At 57.4% G+C, this 23166-nt stretch overlaps 1 protein-coding gene across 1 annotated transcript in view; it reads left to right on the top strand.

Annotated features, from left to right (window-relative positions):
• Positions 1–10554, top strand: part of LOC141576765 (tensin-3-like) — an 86863-nt gene extending 76309 nt beyond the window's left edge. Inside the window, 7 exon segments of the mRNA XM_074360157.1 lie at positions 2095–2190; positions 2489–2565; positions 3284–3362; positions 6877–7045; positions 8469–8537; positions 8625–8651; positions 9854–10554. Of these exon segments, the coding sequence (XP_074216258.1) occupies positions 2095–2190; positions 2489–2565; positions 3284–3362; positions 6877–7045; positions 8469–8537; positions 8625–8651; positions 9854–9998 (662 nt within the window). The 3' untranslated portion in view covers positions 9999–10554.
• Positions 10555–23166: the final 12612 nt, after the last annotated feature.

Raw genomic sequence — 23166 nt, 5'->3', positions numbered from 1 at the left:
CCGGGAGCCTGCAAGCCACCAGCTCCCGGGAACAGCAGACGCACTGTGCTCGGCCCGGCCTCTTCCCCAGAACCCTGGTTCTCTGCCGGGAGCAGTGCCTAGAAACTGAGCTCCAATCGCCAGGTTGCCCTTCGCTGCTGACTCTTGGCTTCCCTCCAGACCAGAGCTGGGGAAGACACCATTTTTAAAAATTCCTGAACTAAAGCTGATGCCACCAGCTCGCATACAGGGTCACGAGGTCCTTCCTCTCCTTCTCCCTCGGGGACAGGCTTGGCTTCCAGCAAATCAGTTTACTTCCTCCCTTCTCTGACCCCTAACACTTACTCTCATTTTTCTTTTTCTGTCAGCCTCCTCTTTGCCTTTTTTTTTCTTATCGTTATGCTGCAAACGCTAAAGAATGGGAGTTTTTTGTTTTTTGTTTTTTTTTAATGGGAGTATTTTTTTACCTCTCTTTCCCCCTAAACGGAGATTGTGGACGTCAGCACGTCACATGGCTCTTCCGGGGGGCACCTGGGCTCGCCTGGGGGCAGTGGGCATCAGAATAAGCAGGTTCTGAAGCCCTGGTGTTTAAAAAAGGTGCCGCTGCCCGCTTCCCTCTGACTCATGCCCAGCACCCAGTCCTTGGGTGAACACTTTGCTTAAAGCTTCCTGGTGGAAAAGCGCCTGGAGTGAGTTACACCCTGCGGAATGTGAGACTCGGTGGCCCAGGGGTTATCAGGACGCAGGTGGTGGATGTGTGCACAGCAGCGGGGAGGGGCTGGGAAGGGGTGAGCCCGGGGCCGTGGTTGGAAGTGAGGGAGGGAGATGCTGTGTGCACACCAGCCAGGAGAGGGGAGCCTGGGATGGGAAGGAAGGAAGGAAGGAGGGACCACCACACACTCACTCCTGAGTGGAAACCAGGGCTTCTGGAGCTCAGGAGCTGCATCGGCTTGAATGTGGGGGATGCAGGCGCTGGGCTGCAGGGAAACCCATGGCTGACGGTTACAGCAGGAGTCTGGAGGCAGGAGCCAGAGCCCCGCAGCTGCCCAGCTCCTCTGTCTCCGCTGAGGCTTTTAAAGCGAGGCCACCTTTACCCCTCCTGTGTGCATCGCCTTTCAGGGAACACAGACGGTGGTGTGTAACTGTCCCCTCCAGGTGTGCAACCCGCCCATCTCTCAGGCTGACCTGCCTCAGCCTTGAGGCAGAGGCCACAAATAGGGGCTCTTGCAGGGGCAGACATCGGGGCTCACCGGCTTCGCCCGGCCCCTGGATGTGGCATTTGGATTTCAGAGCCCAGGGACAGATCTGAGAGGAGAGCTGGCCAAACCCGGAAAGAGGCCCACAGGTCCCCACGCCCCGCTGGTTTCCCTGGGAGTGGGCAGCCATGGCCGCACGGCTGGGTTCCCGCAGTCACTTCGTGCCCTGGAACCCTTCCTGCCGGCTACCTGTCCCGCGCAGTGCCGGCGCTCAGATGGCTGATGCCGTCTCTGTGTGTAACATGCATCACGGGAGCCAGCTGGTCCTGCGTCAGAAGCATGAGTGGTCATGCAGGCTCGTCCCCATGGAGGACCAGGAGCGCCGTGCTGGTCAGCGCAGGGCGGCAGCTCCTGTCCCTTCTGCTCATCTGTTCTTTCCCTCCCTGGACCACCTGCCGTTCCCTGGCGTTTCATGCTGTGCTTTCTCTCCGGTCTCGTGGGCTGGGTGAAAGCAGGTGTGCGGGGGCCCGCCCTCCGGGGGCTCCTGCAGCTGGCTCGGGGCTCAGTTACCCAGGAGACTGGCACCACCTGGCTCTTTCCCACAATGAGTTCTGGGGCATCATGCAGGGTCTGGGTCTCCCTGGCCTCCCACTCAGGAGGGGAAGGAGCTGGAGTCCACATCCCTGGCTCTTAGCGGCTTGTCTGGTCCCTGGGGACGGTTCTGCAGGATGTTGCAAACGGTCCCCCGGGGACTCCCCAGCTCCAGGCATGGTCACTGGAGGGGTTCTGGCCGCCCATCCAGGCCATGACCCCCCCAGCTCAGCTGCCTCCTGCGGGGCCGAGCTCTCCTTCCCATGTCCCCACCTTCCCAGGCGCTCGGTCTGTAAAACTTCTCTTCCTTTTGAATCTCTTGCCCCAGCTGGAGACTTGGCCAACGAACTGGTCCGGCATTTCTTGATCGAGTGCACCCCGAAGGGAGTGCGGTTGAAATGATGCCCCAACGAGCTGTATTTTGGTGAGTGGCCGAGAGCCCGTGGTTTGCGTCCTGAACCCACAAGCCCGTTCATAGTGGGAGCTGCCTCGGATCCCGCAGGCGGTTTGGCCGGTCCTTTACAGATGGGCGGGGGGTGTCTCTGCCGAGAACCAGCCGCAGTCCCCTTCCCCCAACCCTTCCCCACCTGCCACGCTCCTCAGTTATTGAGGCTTTGCCCAGAGCCCCCCAGTAACAGAGCGTGCACGCTGCTGAAGATAGAAGGGCCCCCTTTCAGAAGGTGCAGCGTGCTAATGCCTCTTTTGTCTTCGCCCGTCCGCAGGGAGCCTGACGGACTTGGTGTGCCAGCATTCCATCACGCCCCTGGCTCTGCCCTGCAAACTGCTCATTCCAGACAGAGGTACGCTGCCGGCTGCCCCAGGGCCGCTCTGGCTGGCTGGGTGGGCTCGCCCGCCCGCACAGATGCAGTGAGAACTATCAGACCGGAAGTTCCTTCTGCTCCCACGCTGGGGGTCCGCCCTGAGTAGCCCACCCCAGTCACGTAAGAGGTGGTCCTTCTGCACACACAGCCCTCGGTCGTATTTTCACATAGTGGGCTTTGGGAACAGTTTCAGTGGAGCAGAGTCCCGTGGCTCAAAATTACAACATGCCTGGACTCAGGGACCTTCAGGGCCATTTACGTGTGAGTTTTATAATTCTGCACGATCACCAGCTGTTGATATTGTTGGCCAGAGGTGTGGGAAGGGCTCAGCTCTTTCCCTTGGTGTCTGTCTGAAAACACCCACAACACAGATTTAACACAAAGTGGCGTCCACTTCCCCGGACAGCCTCGAGGTCACAAATTGCATCATGGTCCAGAAAGACGATTCGTTTAAAATACAGGCAAAGCTGACTTGCTTTCTAAGATGCAGTTGTTCGTCTCCATTCACCCAGAGACGAGGAGGGTGTTTCACTGGGCTGCACCTGCCCCGGACATGGTGACGGTTTCTCCAGGCTGGGCTGTTTTCGCCTGGGGAGACCCCTCTCTCCGCGAGCTCAGTCACGGGCTTCCCCGCTGTCACGAGGGTTCTTGCCGGCGAGCCAGACCCATGTCTGTGTTTTCTTGCTCCTCCCGGCTGATCCATTGGAGGAAATAGCAGAAAGCTCTCCCCAGACCGTGGCCAACTCCACGACGGAGCTGCTGAAGCAGGGGGCAGGTGGGTCCCTGCTGCGTCCCCCACACCTCCCGGTCCTGGGCACTGCCAGGCTCCTTTCCTCCCCGTGCATCCTGGGAGGTTTCCGTTGGGAAGCTGCACTGGGGCTGGGGGGCCCAGGGGTCGGGGCAGCAGGGCCAGGACTCCGCAGGCTGATCAGGACCAAATTCCGTGGAATCAAGGTCGAGTCCTGGGTTTTGTTTGGGGGGTGTGGTGAGGCAGGGCATGGTGACCTGCCCCTCCAGCTGCAGGCGTGCAGATGTGCACGTGACCAGTGAGTCCACAGAGGGACTCACGCTGCCCCCAGCCCAGGCTGACCCCAGGCGGCGACTCCCCGGAGCACTGTGTTCTTAGTAACAAGCTTTATTTTTCAGCACAGGTCTAGGTTCACAGCAAACCTGGCAGGAAGGTACAGGGATTTCCAATGTGGCCCAGTCCCCACATGTGCACAGCCTTCATCCCAGTCCCTGAGCCTGCAGGGGCCCGTCATCATCACCAGCTCACCAGAGGGCTCCGTCTCGGCTGTGTAAGGACACGTGTCTAGCATTGCTGTCCCACAGAACAGTGTCTCCACGCTCCACCCACTCGCCCCCCTCCCTCACCCTGGCCACCCCTGGTCCTTGATGGCCCCGTGGTTTTGCCCTTTCCAGAGTGCCGCATAGTTGGAATCATACAGCACGTAGCTCTTTAGACTGGCTTTCTTCTCTGGGTCATATGCATTCAGGACCCCTCCATGTCCCTTCACGGCTCTGTGGCGTGGTTCTTTTTATCACCAAATGATATCCCATCGTCAGGACGGACCACAGTGTATTTGTCCATTCGCCCCCTGAAGGACATCTTGGTTGTGTCCACGTTTTGGCAGTTGCAAATAAAGCTGCTGTAAACAGCCACATGCAGGTTACGACGTGGACGTAATTTTCATCTCCTTTGGGTAAAGACCGGGGAGCCCAAATGCTGGATCGTAGGGTAGGAGTGTGTTCATTCTGTAAGGAGGCACCAAACCGTCTTCCAAAGTGGACACACCGTTTGCATCCCCACCGGCAGTGCTGAGTGTCCTGTGTCCCCACGTCCTCCCCAGCATGTGGTGGCGTCTGTGTGCTGGGTCATGGTCCCTCTTGTTGTTTTGATGGCATCTCGTTGTTTTAATTTCACATTTCCCTGGCAACATTTGACGTGAAGTGTCTTCTCAGGTGCTCATTTGCCATCTGTGTGTCTTCTTCGCTGAGATGGCTCCGAAGGCTCTTTGTCCATTTTTAAATAAGGTTGTTGTTTTCCTATTGTTGAGTTCCGAGGGCTCTTCATATGTGCTGAATACAGTTCTCTGTGCGATTTGTCTTTTGCAAATACTTTCTCCCAGGTGGTGGCTGGTCTTCCCGTTCCCTTGACAGTGTCTCTCTTGGGGCAAAAAACGTTTTGTGGGAATGAAATCCATTTTTCATTACTTCCCTCCATGGATCGTGGCTTTTGTACTGTATCTAAAAATCATCACCAAACCAAGGTCATCGAAATTTTCTCCTTTGTTGTCTTATAAGAGTTATAGTTTTTGGTTTTACACTTAGGTCTACGTTCTATTTTGAGTTAATTTCTGTGAAGGGTGGAAGGTCTGGGTCCAGATTCATGGTTTTGGATGTGGATGTCCAGTTTTTCTAGCCACATTTGTTGAAGAGACTGTCTTTGCTCCTCTGTCAGAGATTGGTTGGCAGTGCTTATGTAGGTCTGTTTCCGGGCTGACCGTCCTGCTCCATTGATCTGTCTGTCTGTTATTTCACGAACACCACACTGTCTTGATTGCTGTAGGTTTTGAGTAAATCCTGAAGGCAGGTAGTGTCAGTCCTCCAACCAAGGTCTTCCCCTTCAGTCCCATGCTGGCTGCCCTGGGTCTCCTGTCTCTCCATAGACACTTCAGAACCAGTCTGTTGATGCCCACAGAGTGTTGGAATTTCAGTGACTCCACAGATCAGCTTGGGGAGAAACGACACTTTGACTCTGTTGAGTCTCCCTGTCCATGAACATGGGACATCTCTCCATTTAGTTCTTTGATTCCATTAGTGGGACTTTAGCCATTTTCCTCATATAGATCTTGTACCTATTTTAGCAGATTTACACCTACCTATTTCATTTTGAGCGAGGTGCTAATATGCATGGCATTGTGGATTTTTTTTAATTGAAGTATGCTCAGTTGCAGTGTGTCAATTTCCAGTGCACGGCATCACGTTTCAGTCATACACGTACATATGTATATTTGTTGTCATGTTTTTGTGCATGATAGGTGTTTATAATTCCACATTCCACTGTCTTCTGCTGGTGTCCAGGAAAGGGACTGACTTGTGTGTGGTCACCTTGTACCATGTTGTGTGTGGTCACCTGCAGCCTTGTGCAGTAGCTCACTCTTCTCAGGCCAGGTCACTCCTGCAGCATTGGGTGCCCAGCTAGTGACCCCAGCTTGAGAGGGTTGTGGATGAGCCAGGGACCACAGGGCTGTTGCGGGTCTGTGGCTCTGAGGGATGGACATGGCTGGAGAGGACTAGGGGCCCCGTGACCTGAGATCCCCGTTTGGAGGCCTTTCCCACTAGGTGGACATTGACTCTCAGAAGTGCTGGTGAGGGAATCCCTGTGTCTGCGGGAGGCTGGACTAGGCTGCCCCCGTTCTCCACCTTTCTCTGCCTGTGGAGTTCTTCATAGCTATGACTCCAGAAACAAAGGAATATGCAGGAAACAGGCATTTTCTTGTTGTTTCCTCTGCCCAATGTGCATCGTTCTTCTGTGCCAGTTTTCTCAGCAATGCTGCTCAAGTAAAACCTCTCTGTTTTCAAAGGAGACTTTTAGTGCTGTACTCTCTGTAGACCATCCTTAAAGGATATGCTCTCCGTGGCCAGAACAAAGGTGACAGGAGTTTGCCCAAAATAGCGAACACTCTAGAACCGAGACCCCAAAAGGCAGCAGGGGTCTGTGTCAGTCCCAGTTCCGATCCAGGCCTGCTGCCCCCGCAGGACCCTTGGCCTACAGACATCAACATTATCGTGATAATCTCTCCCCAAGTCAGTAGCCACAAAGGCCAGATGAGCAGGTGCTGAAAAGTCCCTTGGGGACCAAAACATGGTCACATGAACCGCCGTGCCCCTGCCGCTCTGCTTTTGTGTAAAAAGGCTTCTCCTGGCCCAAGAGGAATGGCCACCCTCTCTGCAGGGCCCAGTTGAAAGGGCCAGTCCTGGGTGACAGCCTGTGGCAGCTTGGAAGCTGCGTCCCCATGGCAGAGGCCATGAGCTCGCCGCCTGCGCCTTGTTGCCAGGGGTCACCCCACCCAGGTGCCAGGGCAAATTACGCAGCAGGTGGACAGTCGTCCGGGTCTCCTTGGCCCCAGACAGGGTGACTCTCACACTGGCCTCGGGGCAGGTGTGTCTCTGGGTCGCCACTGTCCACGCTGGTGGAATTAGGAGCAAAGGGCATTGGCCTTGGCCGCACCTCACCCAGGCCGCAGGGATGTGCGGTTCACATGCCTCCCCTCTGTGTCTTCCAGCCTGCAACGTGTGGTACCTGAACTCCATGGAGGTGGAGTCCCTCACCGGACACCAGGCCATTCAGAAGGCCCTGAGCATCACCCTGGTCCAGGAGCCGCCCCTCTTGTGCACGGTTGTGCACTTCAAGTTGTCGGCCCAGGGCATCATGCTGACGGACAACCAGAGGAAGTGCGTGTGCAGGGCGGCAGGGGCGGGCGTGGAAGGTGTCATTTTTGCAAATGCAAACATCTTTCAAGTCGTTTCTGAGGAAGACTCAGACTGTGATAGGAGCCACTCCCCTGCCCTTCAGTGTCACTGCTCCTGGCTGGAGGTCATCCCTTCCAGGCGAGCCTGTGATCTTTACATCCACGTAACATCAGTGATTATGTAATAACATAGTAACACAAGGATGCTTGATGCTAACAGGAAGCATTCATTTCCTAGACGTGAGAGCGCGCCAGTACCGTCTGAACGCCCAGATGGCAGGCACCACCTCTGCCCCCGGGGCTTCCCTCTGAGCAGGGCTTCCGGCGTGACACCAGGGAGGGACACCGGGGAGCCTGGCCCGAGTGTGGGGGTGCAGACAGAATGGCGGCAGATGCGTTCCTCCCCTGGGCAGGGCCTCGGACCAGGGTCAGAGGCATTTCAGAGGAAGTTGCTCTTTGTTATGCAGATGGCCTCACTGACCAGGGGGCCATGCTGTCAGCCCTAAAGGTGGTGGCAGGAGCTTCATGGGGCAGTGGTGGGTTGGGGGGCCGGCAAGGAGCACGGCTTCTTTCTTCAGAGCATCTCTGTTGCTCCCAGCTGCGTGCTCTTCCTGTGTCTCCGGCTTCCCTGTGCCCTGATAAAGCTGCGGGGGCAGGCTGCATCCACTGCACTCAGAGTCCTTCCTGTGGCAAGAGACGGGACTGAACTCACTGGCTGGTATGGGCAGAGGGCCTGGGTCCCCGGTGACAGCCAGCCTCGGGGTCCCCAGATGCCTGGGCTCCGCCTGTGCCCTCCCTGACACTGGCCCCTCCTCTCTTGCCTTCTCCTATGAGAACACAGCCACCAGCCTCTGGGGACACCACCATGCTGGACGGGGTCATGGAGCCTCATGTCCCCAGGCCCATAGGAGCAGAGCAGGCTGTCAGGGAAACGGGGACCCAGGACCATGGACAGAGGGGTCCCCTGGGGAAATGGGGAGCCAGGACTGAGGACAGAGAGAGGGGTCCCCTGGGGGCTCCCCCACAGCTGTGCAGGGCCCCTGTTAGCAGCACATCCCTGAGATTTCCTGAGCACAGCCCTCGACAGTTTGGCCCCTGTCCTGGGGCTGCGGCTGGCTCTTCACATGCTGTTTCACAGGCCAGCATCCAGATTGGAGACCGGGGTGGTCCCCGGGGGTGAGGGCAGGCAGTCGGGCATCACTTCCTGTGACCTGTCCCCCACACGCTCTGCAAAGAGCCCCCACCCAGGCCCTGCCCACTTTCCTAGAGCGCCAGCTTCAGGTCTGCTCACTTCCAGCGAGTGAAAACACAGAATATGCTTCTGCCCCAAGTCTCCTCGCGGGGGCCCCAGTGCCTCACTGTCCCTGGGATGCCCAGTGACGGGCTCGCCCACCTGTCCCCCACAGGCTCTTCTTCCTAAGGCACTACCCCGTGAGCAGCGTGATCTTCTGCGTGCTGGACCCCCAGGACAGGAAGTAAGGAGTGTGTGTGTGCCAGCCCCGTGCCGCACCTGCCGGGCCAGGGGCCTGAACCTCACTCTCCCTTTCTCTCTGACTTGCCAGGTGGATCACAGATGGCCCCTCCTCAAGGTATGTCACCAGCGGTCTCCACAGCCTCTTAGTGGATGGTCGCCTCTGAAGCTGAATTCTTTCCCAGATGCCCAAAGAGGAAATGACCCCATAACGCCAACGGGTTGGGGTCTGGCTTTAAACAGAAATGAAAGTGTTTGTAGACAGAAAGTGTCCACAAAGGGTTACCTTTTCTGCTTGCTCTTTGAGCAGTAAGTACATCCAGCCCATAAGATACGGTACAGAGAGCATGGGGCGGTTGGCACAGCATTTCCAGCCTGGCCGCGGGGCCTCGGACCCTCCAGAGCCGTCTGCGTCATTCCCCCAAACATGACTGCCACGGCCTCCAACCTCGGGGGTCCCCTTCCAGGATTCCGATTTCACACTCCTCATTTGTCTGGGCATCTGATAAAGTGCCAGGCAGGTGGGGCATGACCCCCAGCTCTGGTCCACAGGGTGGAAGGCACTCCACGCTGCGTGGACGGGGCCGCCCCAAGGGGGCCACTTGGCACTATCGGCCAGTCCCTCCCTTGGCGTGGAAGCCACTCGGCTTATACAAAAAGATTCCCCGTTTCCCTGAGAAGGAGGAGAAGGACTTTTGCCAAGGATTTGGATTCAGATAATGGTAGTTACTGTGTTAAGTCAGGGCTTGAGAAACCCTGTTCAGATAAAGGCTTCAATTCTAAGGAAAATAGTTTGACCGTGCTGTTCTCTCAGTGTCCTCTCCTGTGTGTAGCCTGTAACTCAGGATCACGCGGCCTGAGAAGGGGGCCCTGCTGTGTTTTCACCCCCCATCCTCTGGCCCGGGTGTGGGAGGAGTGTGGGCGTCGGGCAGAGCCCACAGCATCCATACCATCTCAGGACCAGAGCTGGGATGTTGGCACTCACGAGGTCTGTGAGGAGAGACCAGGTGGCCCCTTAGGAAGAGCCGGGTCCTCCCCTCCAAGACTCAGGAGAGGCGCTCAGGAGCCGTGCAGCGTCTGGAGGGCTCTGGCCAGGCCTGGGGTAGCCACTGCAGTGCAAGTCCCAGCCCTGTCCCTCGGGCTCCTCCCCTGTGACACCTGGGCTCAGCCCCACCCCCACAGGGTCTGCGAGGTGGAGGGAGGCAGGGCAGGTGGCTGGCGGGCTGGAGCCTGGGATGATGCAGTGGCCGGGAGGGGGAGCAGAGGCTGGAACCTGATGGGACGAGGCCCGCTGCTCGCTGACCAGCGTTCCTTTTGCAGGGTCTTCGGTTTCGTGGCCCAGAAGCAGGGCAGCACCACGGACAACGTGTGCCACCTGTTCGCAGAGCATGACCCTGAGCAGCCCGCCTGCGCCATCGTCAAGTTCGTGTCCAAGATCATGATCTGCTCCCCGAGGAAGATCTGAGCCTCTCACCGGAAGACCCCAGAGGGGCCGGCTGTGCCCCCGACCTCCCCGGCCCAGGAGGGAAGGGGCCCCTCCAACTTACACACCAGAACAAGCCACCCCACGGCCCAGTGGCCTTCCCAGAAAGACACGTTTCTGCCACCCAGGGCCCCAGCGGAGGAAGACGGGCGCCGGATGGGCTCCCAAAATTGCATTCTTACGTCTACGAGGGGAGGGGAGCCCAGCCCACTTGGCAGTGGCCCGAGTGGCCGCTGTGCCTCGGGATAGCTGTTTCGGGGGGCTTCTGTCCAGCGGACACCCTGATGCCTCTGTCCTCTGGCGATCACCATGGAGAGGCTGATTGGTGGGCCTGAAAAGGGGTGCATGCCTAATGGAGGTTCATGCAGGTCAGGCCCTCCGGATCACTGGGGCGTGAACAAGGGGTCGGTGTGATGGGCAGTGAGGCCAGGAGGTCCCTGGGTCCCTGTGGAGGGACTGCCTCCGCCTCTGCTCGCCCAGCTCTGAATGGCACACTTGGCCGTGAGGGGAACGCCATTTCCATAAAAGTTACGTTTTACTTCTGCCAAATTATTTATGGGAACACTTTGCCAGTGCTGTGCAGTACTGGGGTCCAGTTACTGCCACCTCCCCAGCTGGGTTCTTGGCGGAGCGTCTGCCCTGGGGCGGGTCACCGAGATTCGGAGGCTGTGGGTCCCCACTGGCGATGCTGTGGGCAGTGGCTGCTGCCCGCAGCCTTTCCGAATTCCTGACCATCCGCGCGTCCTTTCTGGGGAGGACGGTTCCAAGGGGTGGGACGCGCTTAGTTGTAGCCTCAGTCCCCACGCCGCACCGTCGTCTTGGGGTGGAGACTGCCCTGAGGACACTGCCCCGGGGACCTCTCGGTGGTCTTGTCTATGCCTGTTGGCTCCTGCCCGGGTCCTGCATTCTGGCAGGAGTATGAGACCAGACGAGTCTCAGTCCTTCCAGGGAGCTCTGACTCAGCTCTGCTGAGTGTCCGCGGCCCGGATCAGGTGCGCTGTCTGCGTGGATGGGCGCGCTGCAGTGCCGTGGTCCGTCCGCCCGTCGGGCAGTGGTCCAAGGTTCCACGGACGCCGCGGAGCAAGAGACGGAGCTGGGCACCACTGTCTCCTTCCCCGTCACCTGGGTGCTCGCCCCCGGGCTCTCCCTCAAACAAGGGCCTCCCGGGTGCCTCCGCATCCCCAGTCAAGCACCAGCCCTCAGGTCACCAGGAATCACTGCAGCCAGCGGTCACCACACAGGGCTTTGGAAATGTGCTTTGTGGACTGTTTCAAAGTGGGCAGAGACAGACTCTGCCGCAGCAGAGGTGGGATGGGCTGAACCGCAGTGGGCATCGAGCGTGTGCGCCTGCACGTGTGGGTGTGCGTGCCTGTGTGACTGTGTGTGCGCGAGTGTGTGAGAGCAGGCACTGAGTCCACTGTGTAGCTCCTATTAATGCACCAAACGCAAGTGCCTCATTTCTGTGCCAAATGTTTGCCTTGGTCTTCGTGGACCACCTTCCCCGCTGCGTGGCTGTGTGGCCGGTAAGAAGATTGTACCGGCATCTTCGGAGGCCCGACGCCTTGGTCCTCAGCAGGGGCCTGTCTGGCATTTCTGTTTTCCATTCTCAGCAGGAATTCAGCCCAGGGGGCAGCAGTGTGTGCTGCCCCCAAGACCTGACCCCTCCCAAGATGCTCGAGCCCAAGTCTGACCTAAGGGCCCCAGGCAGGTGCCTCGTCCTTCTGATGAAGCAGGAGTGGGGAGGATTGAGAAGCACGAACCCTGAGTCAGAGAGAGCCGGGACTCCCCGGCCGAGCTTGTCCAGAGCATGCAAGCCACAGCATTTGCTTTATAGACTGACCGGCCGCTGAGATGCGTGCTCTCAGCACCCAAGGGAATCGGAATGCTTCCCGCCAGCAAAGGGCTCCCTCAGAGGTGAGGGACTGAAGGGAGCCAATCCCTGGTTCCCGAGGAGCTGGTACAACAGTGTTACATACTCAGCCGCGAACTCTGCGCTCAGGCCTCAGGGAGCCCCGCCCCGGGGCCCACGGGGAGGGAACGGCCCCCAGCATCCAGCCTCCAGGTGCCGGCGGGCACAGGGGCACTGGCCCAGGGCACGCACGAGGCCCGCGCCCCGCAAGTGTCATAGCCAGGGTCCCTTTACCCGCCCGTTGACCCACACTGTGTCCCTCCAGTGTTAACCTGTAATCTCCTTGAGTCACACCATGCCTGAGGGCCCCCCGCCCGCGCATCCTCCCTGTCTGACCTCACCACGTCCCCTTATCTGCCCTGCCAAGTAGTGGGTGTTTCTACTTCTGCCTTTTAAAGAGTGTACCCAGTATGTAAATGAACGTTCCACGATAACCCTCTGTATAGCGCTCTGCTCTGCTCTTTAAATATCGCTTCTATTCAGAGTATGATAAAGTTATAAATTTGGTAAGCCTCGGGGAGGCAGGTGCTTGTTTGTGGTGTCAGGTGGAAGCTTCCGGAAGGGTGTCTGGGGGTGTGGACGTGTGTGTGCACGCCTGGGTGTGCCTGCGTGTCTGTTTATTTGGGAGTTTTATTTGGGACTGTTTATGGGTCAGTAAATTCAGTTATACATTCGTGTGTGTTTTGCCTCCAGGATTATAGTCTGAGATTTCTGCCCAGCGACTTCAGAAAATTGTATTTGTAGGTTTTAAGTAGTGAATGATAGTAACTGGTTTTGATCATGGGTTCTGCTATGTTTTAGGGTTTTTTTTTTCCTTTTCTTTTCTTTTCTTTTCTTTTTTTTTTTTTTTTTTTTTTTTTGCTGCTACATTTTTGATGTTGGTATAAAGCTCGCTGTTCCAGTGGCTGTGGGAGAAAGGTCCCTGCTTAGACCAGTGTCTGATGGGACTTCCCAGATGTCTGCTGAGTTTGTTGGTGACCCAGAATAGGAAAAGCCTGGTGGGTTCACCTAATCTTTCAACGGATGCTGGTGACAGTCTCAGCCAGCTCTCATGGGCTAGCAAGGTTCACCCCACAGCGAGGCGGGGGCCCACTGTGCTGGCTTTCTGCCCTCTGGGGTCTGGAGCCATCCTGAGCTTGACCTGCCTCTCCTGTTTGGTGAGGGCACGGGACCCTGCTGCCTGCCCTCCCTCTGTGTTCTGGAGCCTGGAGCTGCTCTGTCCCCATAGGAGGCCAGGTGACCCCTGGGCGTGCCTGGACCTGGTCTGCGAGGGTGGGCAGTCACTGGGCGGCCCAGGCCCGCCTGCCTCTCCTGGTGCAAGCTCTGCCATGGAGTGGGCGCTGTCCTCACCAGGCTCAGGCTTGGGGTGACCCTTCATATGGCTTAGAGCGGGCTGCTTCTGCTCCCACTCAGGAGAGAAACTGCCTGGCCCATGGCAGCCGTGGACAGATGGCAGCTGACTCCACCCGCAAACCTCAGGTCTCCACCCACACTGCATGACTGTGCAGGCATGGCCCTCTGGGCGCAGGCTCCGAGGACACTGTACTGAGGAGGGTGCCCTGCAGTGGTCCCCATGTCAATGCCAAGCATGGAAGGGAGGGCAGGTGGGGAAGGGGGGCTGAGTCTTGTCCACAGGAGGGTTCCACTGGGTCCTGGACCCTGGACCAGTGTCACAGCAGGGCTCTGGGCCTACTGTGTTTATGGGCACACTTTCAAGGACACAGTCTGGATTTGTCACAGTGGCTCCAGGCTGCACAGAGGACCATCGGAGACCCAGTGACCACGAGGCCTTGTGGAGGGACCCCTGCCTCGTGCCAGAGTGTCATGCTCCCTGTTCATCACTGAGCCATCCACCCGTGATGCCCCCGGCCCCACCCACTCGGGTCACGGACCCTCCCGTGATGCCCCCGGCCCCACCCACTCGGGTCTGGATCTCTCAGGGACGGCCGGTCGCTGGGGGTTAAACGTTGGGTTGGACCCTTTATCATGGTTTTTTTGTCTGCTAGAGGTTTGTGTGTGGTCTCGTGTCCTGGGATGAGGGGCCCATGGACCTGGGGGTCACATTTCAGAGCAGGGGCAATGGAGCTGGGCTCAGAGCTGAACTGAAGTGTCCAGGTGGACCTGGGCTTCAAGGAAGGGACATTTCATGATGTATCTGAACACACTGGAGCCTCAGGGCTATTGAACAGATAAGAAGAAAAATGATTCAAAAGCAAATGTCTTTAAAGTTCCCCAGGAATCAGAGGCCACGGTCCCAGCCTGGGCAGGGGCAGCAGTTCAGGTGGGGTGGACTGTCCCTTGTGGGGATTCTGCCAACTGACCGAGCCCCTGCAGCTTGTCCCCAAGGACCTAAGACACCAGGGTGGTGCTGGGGACTGCCACTCTCTCCCTACCGAGACCCTGTCTGCCTCTCAGGCAGCCCCGCAGGGGCCAGTGGGAGACACAGCCCCAAACTGTGGAAAGACCAGGGCAGCCGACCCGTGTGGGAGCACAGCCCACAGCTGCCTGGATCCTGGGGCTACACCTGCCCAGGGCAAGCCCTGCGGACACCTGACACTGGGACCCAGAGTCTTCTAACACAACAGCCAGATCCCCAGGATACAACAGAAAAGGACCTGCTGAACCAGGAGTCAGGGAGTTTACAGCCCAAATGAGAAAAGATGGGAGCTGAGGAAGCGGGTGCTGGGATTGCGTGGCCAGGGAGGGGGGCATTTAAAGCAACTGCAGAATCCATGCTTCAGTGAGCAAGTCTGAATGGAAAAGCAAAAACAGAACCCCAGCACAGTCACGAAGTCACGTAAAAACCGAAGTACGGAACTAAAATGCAGAAAACAAACTAAAAACCCACTGGGAACTCTGTAGCAGAGTGGAGATGCCGGATGAACAAATCCGTGACCTTGAGGACCGATGGATAAAATCCCTGATCTGAACAACAGAGGCTTAAAAAAAAGTGAGGGGACCTGGGGACAATCATGTGAGTCACTGAGTTCCAGGAGGTGGGGAGAAGGGAGGGTTGAGGAGTATCTGAAGAAATGGCCCCAAACTCTCCAAATTCAGCCAAAGACACAAACCTGTAGATTCAAGGAGCTGAGTGAACCCCAAACAGGGGAAACCACAAAATCCATGCGAGATTCACCAGAATGAAACTTCTGACAAGTAGAGATGAAGGAAGAATCTGGGAAGTAGCCAGAAAGAAGCGATGGTTTCCGTGCACTGAGTGAAGGTGAGTTTCTCACATCAAAACACAGAGGCCAGAAGGAAATGACACATTTTTCGAGGCTGAAAGTAAAAGAAATGCCAGCTGTGAGGTCTCTGTCCAATGAAACCGCTGTCAGGAATTAAGGGTCCATAAGGGGCCATTCTCAGGTGAAGGGAACCTGCAAGAATAGTCTTCAGCTGGCCTGCTCTTAACAATCTGCCTAAAAGACGTTCTTCAAGCAGAAAGGAAACGGTGACGGGGAAACCTGTAGGGTCAGGAAGGAAGGAGGATGGAGGGGGTACAGTGGACGCTGCTTTTCCTGGTGGGTATTACAAATAAGGCATGGCTGGCGATGGCAGCAAGAATTCCAGCTCCAGCCAGCACTCAAGCCTGGGACGTCCCAAAGTGAAGGAGGCAAAGGGACCTCAGTGGAGGTGGCACCTCCACACGTCAGCCCCAGTGCTGAAACCTGCTGACAAGGACAAATGACATTTGTGTATGTTGTGAGATTCCACTAAATGATTGAATTAGCAATTCATCCCAGCCAGCCATTCCAGGGCCTGTGTCCTCCCGGTGGCCCTGAGAAGCCGTCCCTGCGCACTGCCCCCCAGGGAGCCATCTCCTGTGAATTGGTCCCCTCCCCCTGCACTGTGACCTCCATGGGGACAGGAAGGCTATGGCGGAACTGATGCCCGGGTCTCCCAGGACTTGTGCGGGAGGCGGTGGGTGAGCACTCGCGAGCAGCCCCGCCCCCTGGTGGTCAGTGTGGCTTCACCGCAGCAGGCGGAACGCCGCGGACCCGGCGGAGCGGGAAATAGAGACAGCTGCCTTCATGCTGGAGTGTGGATGCTGCAGCCCAGCTGCGTTCACCTGCAAATCTCGGCTCGCGGGCGTAGTCACCCTGTGCCTTTGACAAGCTACGTGACCAGGCCAGTCTTCTCTTTATCAGATGGGAACACTGCTTACGTGCTGTATCTTGAGGTCCTCTGTGCTCCCAGGAGCAGGCCGTGTGCGGGGCAGACACCGTATCCTCCTGGCTCTGCGGGAGCAGCCTCTGCCCCAGGAGAGGACTGTGCCCCAGGCTCAGAGGGCTGCAGCCCCTCCCGTATTTCTACCCCCTTGGCCACCAGTGGGCTCAGTCTGCTCTGCAGGGTACCCGTGAATGTGCTGTGCACAAATGTGTATGTGTGCGTGTGTGTGTGTGTGCATCTGAGGCCTTGCACCCTCAAACCCCTGCTGGGTAGTGACTATGTGGGTCCCCAGCGACAGGCACCACGAAGTGTAAGGGCCTCCTGCTCCTCAGCGGCCCGCAGGCTCACCAGGGACCCCAGGGGTTCCCTGCTACTGGGCTGGGGTTTGGCGGGGTGTCAGGAAGGTTCGCAGAGCCCGCACCTCGCAACGACCAGGGGGCTGCAAGGTGAAGCCACATTAGCTTCGCCTTAGAGAAAGTGGGCAGTGCCTTTGCAGAAGCGGGTTGGAAACTGCAAACTCACATCAGCTCCTGGGGTAGGCACGCTGCTGCCCTGCCCGCTGGCGCTTTCCTGTGATGCCGTCGCCAAGTGGGAGCGAAAGATCGTGGAAGGAAGGCTTGAGAGAGGAACACAGAATGGGAACTGTGGTTGTGCCAGAGTGGATTTCCTTTTTTCTCCCTTTTTTCGTAATTTTCAGAATTGGCCATGATGCTAAGATCTTTTATATGAAGGGAAATGTCTGCTGGTAGGTGCCTCGCGGCCGGGTCTGCGCAGGGACCGGGTGGCCAGCAGGGGGAGCGCTCCATCCGGGACTCGTAAGGGGCGGAGGAGGTGGGGGGAAGGAATCTCTGCGCAGGAGGCGGGGCCGGGGGGGGTGAACGCGGGGAGGGGCGGGGGTCCTCAGACAGCCCGGAAGGGTGACCGTGTGGTGGGCGGGGTCCCGGTGCAGGAAGTGGGGCCTGGAGAGGGAGTCTGCGTGTTGGACACGGGGGTCGGTGGGGGAAAACCGCAGGGAGGGCGGGGTTCCGCAGACCGCCCTTGGGGCCTGGGGGCGGGGGTCTGTTCGTGGGATGCGAGTCAGGCGCGGAGGAAACCGCCCGGCCCTGCAGGGTCTGTTGGCCTGGGCCAGGGGCTCCCTCAGTGTTCCCAGGGCTGGGGAGGCGGGATGGGCTGGGGAGGCGGGATGCGCTGGGGAGGGAGAGGTGTGTATCCGGGATAGAGGGGGCCCCAGGGTCTAGCCCGAACCCCGCGGGAACCCACCCGAGGCGGGGAGGGGGCAGGGTCCTCCGGAGGGCGTCCTCCGGCCGGACACGTGGCAGTGTTTTGCACGACCGCCCGGTAAGGATACCACCCCGCGCGGTCCTGGGGGGCGCGGACCCCTCCTGCCGGGCTCCTCCCCAGCGCTGGGAAGAGGGACCGGGGTTTAAGAGAACCGTGAGGGAGTGCCCTGAGCGCGGGGGCCGCGTGGCTGTGACGCTGTAGGGCGCTCGCTGCGCCAGCAGACCTCCTCTTTGGCGGAGGTCGTTTGTTGGGACCCACAGCTGAGCTTTCTGGGCACAGAGGCCAGATGCGGGTTGAATGTCAAACAACCAGCAGAGTTCCTGGCATTTCTGAGCATCAGGATGGAGGGGAAAAAGGAGGGGAGCAGGGAGGGGGGAGGGGGAGGGCCCACCTGCCCTTTCAGAGCATCCAGGGTCGCAGGTTCCAGATGTCCTGAGACAGTGGCCTTTTCCACGCTAAGGACGGGCCGCCATGGATTTGCAAGTTTTGTATCAGGCACCACCAAGTCCCTGAAAGGTTGAAACAAGCAGCCTTCTCACGGGTCTCAGAGCTGCGAGTCTGTGATCAGGGTGTCGGCAGGGCTGGTTTCTCCCCAGGCTTCCTCCCGAGGCTTGCGGAGGGCTGCCCTCTCTGTATGCATCTCTGCTGTCGCCCTTCTTATAAGGGTGCCAGCCCCACCCGTGCAATCTCACGTAACCTTAATCACCTCCTTAGAGGCCCTGTATCCAAGTACAGTCCCACTGGGGGCTCGGATTTCTCCCTATGAATTTAGGGGGCATCCAGCAGTGGGGTGCCTGCTGACCTGAGAAAAGCCCAGTGTCCTTGCAGTGGGAGGGAGGGGCTTCCGAGTGGAAGGAAGCAGGAGAGGTGGGGCAGCCCAGAGCCCACCTGCAGAGCATGGGGACTCCCCAGGGCGTGGTACCCAATGGCTGGTAACCACCAGCCGGGGGCCCCAGGGTCTCTCTGGGGCCAGAGCACCGTGTGCACCTGCCAGGCAACGGCCAGAGGCATCCTGCGCTGTGTCTTCACGTGGCTGCAGGAACCACCTCCTCACCATTGTCAACTGGAGCAGGGACCGTGGTTCCCCAGCAGCTTTTCAGGGACTTTGCCCAGTGTCCTGAGGCCTTGTGGGAAACCAGGCCTCTCCTCCCTTCCTTTTTTGTAAACAAAGAAATTGCCAGCATGGAAACTGCATCTCCCTTGTTCTTCCTTCAAAGGGCGATGATAACCTGGGTCATCCATCATTTTTATTTCCAAAGGATGGACGCGCCTGCTCCACTGGCCCTGGAACTTTCCTCCCCTTCAGCCGTTGGCTCTGGCCTCTCCCGATGTTTATTTCAACCTCACGATTAAAGAAAAATGTTAAGTGTGCAACAGCTCTTTTCCAAATGCTGGAAAGATCTGGAACCAGGCAGTCCCTTGGGAGAAGCTTCGAAAAGGGGGGAAAAAAAAAACCCACGTTTACAAATAACACACTTGGAAATAACAGATCATCTCAGTTTGGGACACATGCAACTTTCCTAGACTTTTTTTTTTTTTAACGAGGATCTTCTGAAAATCAACAGAAAGAGGTCAACCGTAATAACAATTTCAGAATAACCATTAGAAACCAAACAAAGAAAAACATCTGGAGATGATAAGTAGGAAGCTGTGACAATCTGTATAAGGGTCATTTCCTAAAAGTGACTGAGCAGGTACAGAAGTGCAACCGCAGAGCTCTCCCATGTCCTCACAGGTACCCAATTAACAGAATTTTAGTGCAGGATTTTAGAGGGAGATTCGTTGCCTGTTATGGCTGCATCGTTTCATTAAACTGCGACAGCCCAGGAAGACCGGGTGTTCTAGCCTTGCTGATAGGGAAGTGCAGGAATTCCCCCGAATTGCAGGGGTGGTGGGTCTGAGATGGGAAGGGGGCAGGGCACAGCTATTCAAGGACCGCTACTGCAATTAACGTCAAACTGATGGAAGATTCAACCCCCAGGAGGCATTGGGGCTCAAGGTGGTGGGAGATTTGCCATCTAGGAGACATTGAGCTTCATTATACGCCCACTGTAATATATCAGCATGGTGAATAACACGCCCACAGGCACCATGGCGGTCCCGAGGCTATCCACAGAAAGTCAAAGAGTGGGAAAAGGCCAACTTCCTGGGAATCCCAGCCCCTGCCCCAAGCTAGTTACACTGGTCCTTCTACTTCTTTGCATATGAAGACACCAAGCCCATAAAAATGAGCAACACTGCCCCTCACGGCCTCTGTCTCTGTTTGGAGACGGCCGGCACTCTGTCTATGGAGTGTGCACCTACTTTTACTCTAACCTGAGCCCCCAACCCCCACACCTCATGGCCTTTCTCTTGCCTTTCGATGTATCTCTCTGAATAAATCTACCTTTACTCAATGGTGGCTCGCTCCTGAGTTCTTTCCTGCGTGAAGCCAAGGACCCACACTTGGCGGGGCACGTCCCAGGGGCTCCACCGAGACCAGGGACATGGCCCCCCTCACGCCCCAAGTCTGTTTTTCCTGCATCAGGTCCACAGCTCTTTGGAATCTGTCTCTCTTGGCTGCCAAGCAGGTGTCTCCCAGCTGTGCTGCCCTGGCGGGCCAGGCCCTACCAGGCAGGTCACATGCTGAGGGGGTACCTTTGGGCTCTGTGATTCATGAAAGGGGGCACTTGGGGGCTGGTGATGCTCCTCCCTGGGGACCTGGGAGGCGGGCTGTTGTGACGGGGAACATGTAAATGAGACACAGACAAGGAGGCTGAGCCGTTTCCCACAGTCCACCACGCATCCCTCTGTCTCTTCTATCCCAGGGTATTAGCTTTTCCAGGGGAGAGGGCAAAGGAGCGGTAATTCAGCCCTTCACCATCAAAGTGCCCACATGCACGTCCGCAGCCCAGCTGGGAAAGACTGCTCAGATGCCTTCAGTCTGACAAGCCCAAGACAGACCCTGGTGGCCCTGTAACCAGACCACCCCTCCGGAATTGCTGTGGGCGGGACGGCCCTCACGTGGTCAGATGCCGGCATCCCCGTGGCAGCTCACCCAGGTCTCCTCCAAGCGGCCACTCCCTTGGGGAAACCTGTGTCTCAAGAAATGTCTTCGTGCCGATGGCTGTCGTGGAACCAAAGGGTGTAAGGTGCCGGGGCAGAGCAGAGGATGCCAGGGACAGCGTGTCCTTAGGGTGTCCCCAGGTCAGTCAGCAGATGGGGGAAGGAGGGGTGGTGGGGGCACGGGGCCCTGAGCGATTTTCATTTCAGCGCTCAAGGAATGTGACCTCACAGGGTTGGGGATTTGGAGAAACACAATAACTGATGCCGGGGGGTTAGAAATAAGAAAGAAAGATGGACATCTTATCTTCTGTGTGCACAATTCTGACTCAGAATCCTCAGCCTCATTGCGCCCCAGGGGACAATTTTTTGTGGGGAGGGAGCAGCCCTCGTAATCAAAGCCGATGGCATCAGAGCTGCAGCAAAAGCACAGGGCAGAGCACAGAAAGCTGTCTGCAACACGTCCCAGCGGGAGCTCTCCCAGGCTCCTCCCTCCTGCCTGTGGTTTTGCCCTCTTGCACCATCTGTCTCTCCGAGGCCTCTGCACCTATCCCCAGCAACACTTACAGGCCGTTCAATCTTAGCAGCAGCCACTTTGCTTGGCCACAAATATACCTCGATGCTTTCAGAGTCCCATGAGAAAAGTGGCTGACCTGGGTGTTCCAGGGATGAATCACCCTGGGGTGAGGATAAGCACCGAGGACCAGTGGAATCACAGGGTTTGAGGAGAGCCAAGGGGTGGGGGAGAAGAGGGAGGGACGGGAATGGAAGACAATGCCCACTGGTCCAGAAATACAAAACTTCTGAAAGTATGCATTAATAATGAACTTAAATTTTTTTTTTAACTTTGGTTTTCAAATTTTTTGGGGGGTTGTTTTTGAGGGAGAAGTAATTAAGTTTATTTCTTTATTTTAATAGAGGCAGGGGGGATTGACCCAGGACCTCATGCATGCTAGGCCTGTGCCCAACCCACCTCGAATTTCTGAAATGGCAGCATATCTCCTGGTCTCCTTAGAAAAGGGTGGAAGGGGTGACTTTCCAAACACCATGAACAGGAACGTCTCGGGATCGTCTGCTGGGGGTGACGCGTCCCGCACCCGCCCACGGAACCTGACGCCGGGCTTGGAGACTGCTGCGAATTTAGCCCTGTGCTCACAGAATTGCCATCAGACAGAGTCCGCAGAGCGTGTCCTCTGTGACTTTGCCTTTGGCAGTTATTCTGGGCAGAGTCTTGTCCACCCCTCCTCCAAGTTTATACGTCCAAGTCGTAACCTCCTGGACCTCAGCATGTGACTGTATTTGGAGGCAGGATCCTTAAAGAGGTAACTAAGGGGAAGTGGACCCTGAATCCCACGGGACTGGTGTCCTTGTAAGCACAGGAGCTCAGGACAGAAGGAGACCCTGTGAGGACACGGGGAGGAGTCGGCATCTGCAGCCAAGGAGAGAGGCTGTGGGAGACACCGGCCCTGCCGTGCCAGCACCTCTCGGACTGCAGCCTCCCAGGCACTAAGGCACACAGCCCTCTGTGGCGTTTCTTACAGCAGCCCAGCAAACTCACACAGCAACATAAGGTTGTTAAGAGCCCTTGGTGAGAGGTCTGCTTTTGAAAGCGAGTGCCCCTAAAACCCAGTCCCTCTGCCGAGTCTATGATTAAGCCCTCTGCCCAAACCTCACACCCTTTCTTTCCCTGAACCCATTCCCCAAAAGACTGAGGGGTATCAAAGAAAAGGACGTGGAAACTACATACAGGGCCCTGGGACCCTGCCCTTTGATGTGAGAGGCTTCTGCTTCAGTTTTCCAGGCCTCCCATGAGTCTCAAAAGTCTGCTCAGCAGTGAATGACTAGGAAGCGAGAAGATGCAGAAACAAAGACTATTTGTTGGGAAGGAAACTGGTAACAATCCAGACTATAAACTGGCCACACAGCCGAGTCACCAAACTCCCAGTTCCCTGAAGATACAGATAAAGGTCTGGCCCACAGCCCCAAGGTGTTTTTGCAGGAAACAGACCCCCGACCAAAGGAAAACTGCTGGCCACAGGCACGTGCAGCCCGGACCACCTGAGGCCAGAAGGCTGGCTGATGATGCCTGAGACTGGACCTCGGTGCCAACCTGAGAACTGCGCCCGAGATGATCACTCCCCCTCGGGCCCTCCTAACCCCTTCCCTGAACCCCGTCGGGAAGTCGGGGTGCCCCTCCCCGCTGGGCATCTGCGGCACATGCTGCCCTTTCCTGCACCACAACCCGGGTCAGGAGACGGGCTTCCCTGCGCGAGGGCTTGGTGATGCTTGGATGGGGCTGGGATTGACGAGAGGTCACGGGGAATCAAGGGGATTCCTCGCCTCGTGGCTGTTTATACAGGTTGGAAGAGGAGGGAGGGGACCTATTCCTAGAGCTTGGCCCCACCTGCTGTCTCTCTCTTTCACCAAATAGGATATTCTTGGTACGTCTTTTGTACCCTCAGCTCCTCGTGAGGGGCCCAGTCTAGGTCCCGACCAGGCATCTTGAAGGTTCCAGGAAGTGGCCTCGATGTCGGTCCAGGGGCCTCTGTGTCTGACGCTCACAGGCTCAGCAAGCTCTTCAGGGCTAGGGAGGGCCTCGGGTCAATCATGTCTGCACGAGTCCTGGGGTCATCGTGGCCACAGCCTCACTCGCACAGTTGCCCGCCCAGGACTGGATGAGAGGACGCAGCTCACGGTGAGGCTGCCCCCGGGAACCTCCCGCAGGCTCCCTGCCTCCCCTGTGGGGCC

This window comes from Camelus bactrianus, unplaced genomic scaffold (assembly GCF_048773025.1).
Source record: "Camelus bactrianus isolate YW-2024 breed Bactrian camel unplaced genomic scaffold, ASM4877302v1 HiC_scaffold_30, whole genome shotgun sequence".
NCBI classification, from domain to species: Eukaryota; Metazoa; Chordata; class Mammalia; order Artiodactyla; family Camelidae; genus Camelus; species Camelus bactrianus.
Note: the sequence above shows the minus strand (reverse complement) of the source record. Positions and strands in the feature narration are given on the sequence as shown.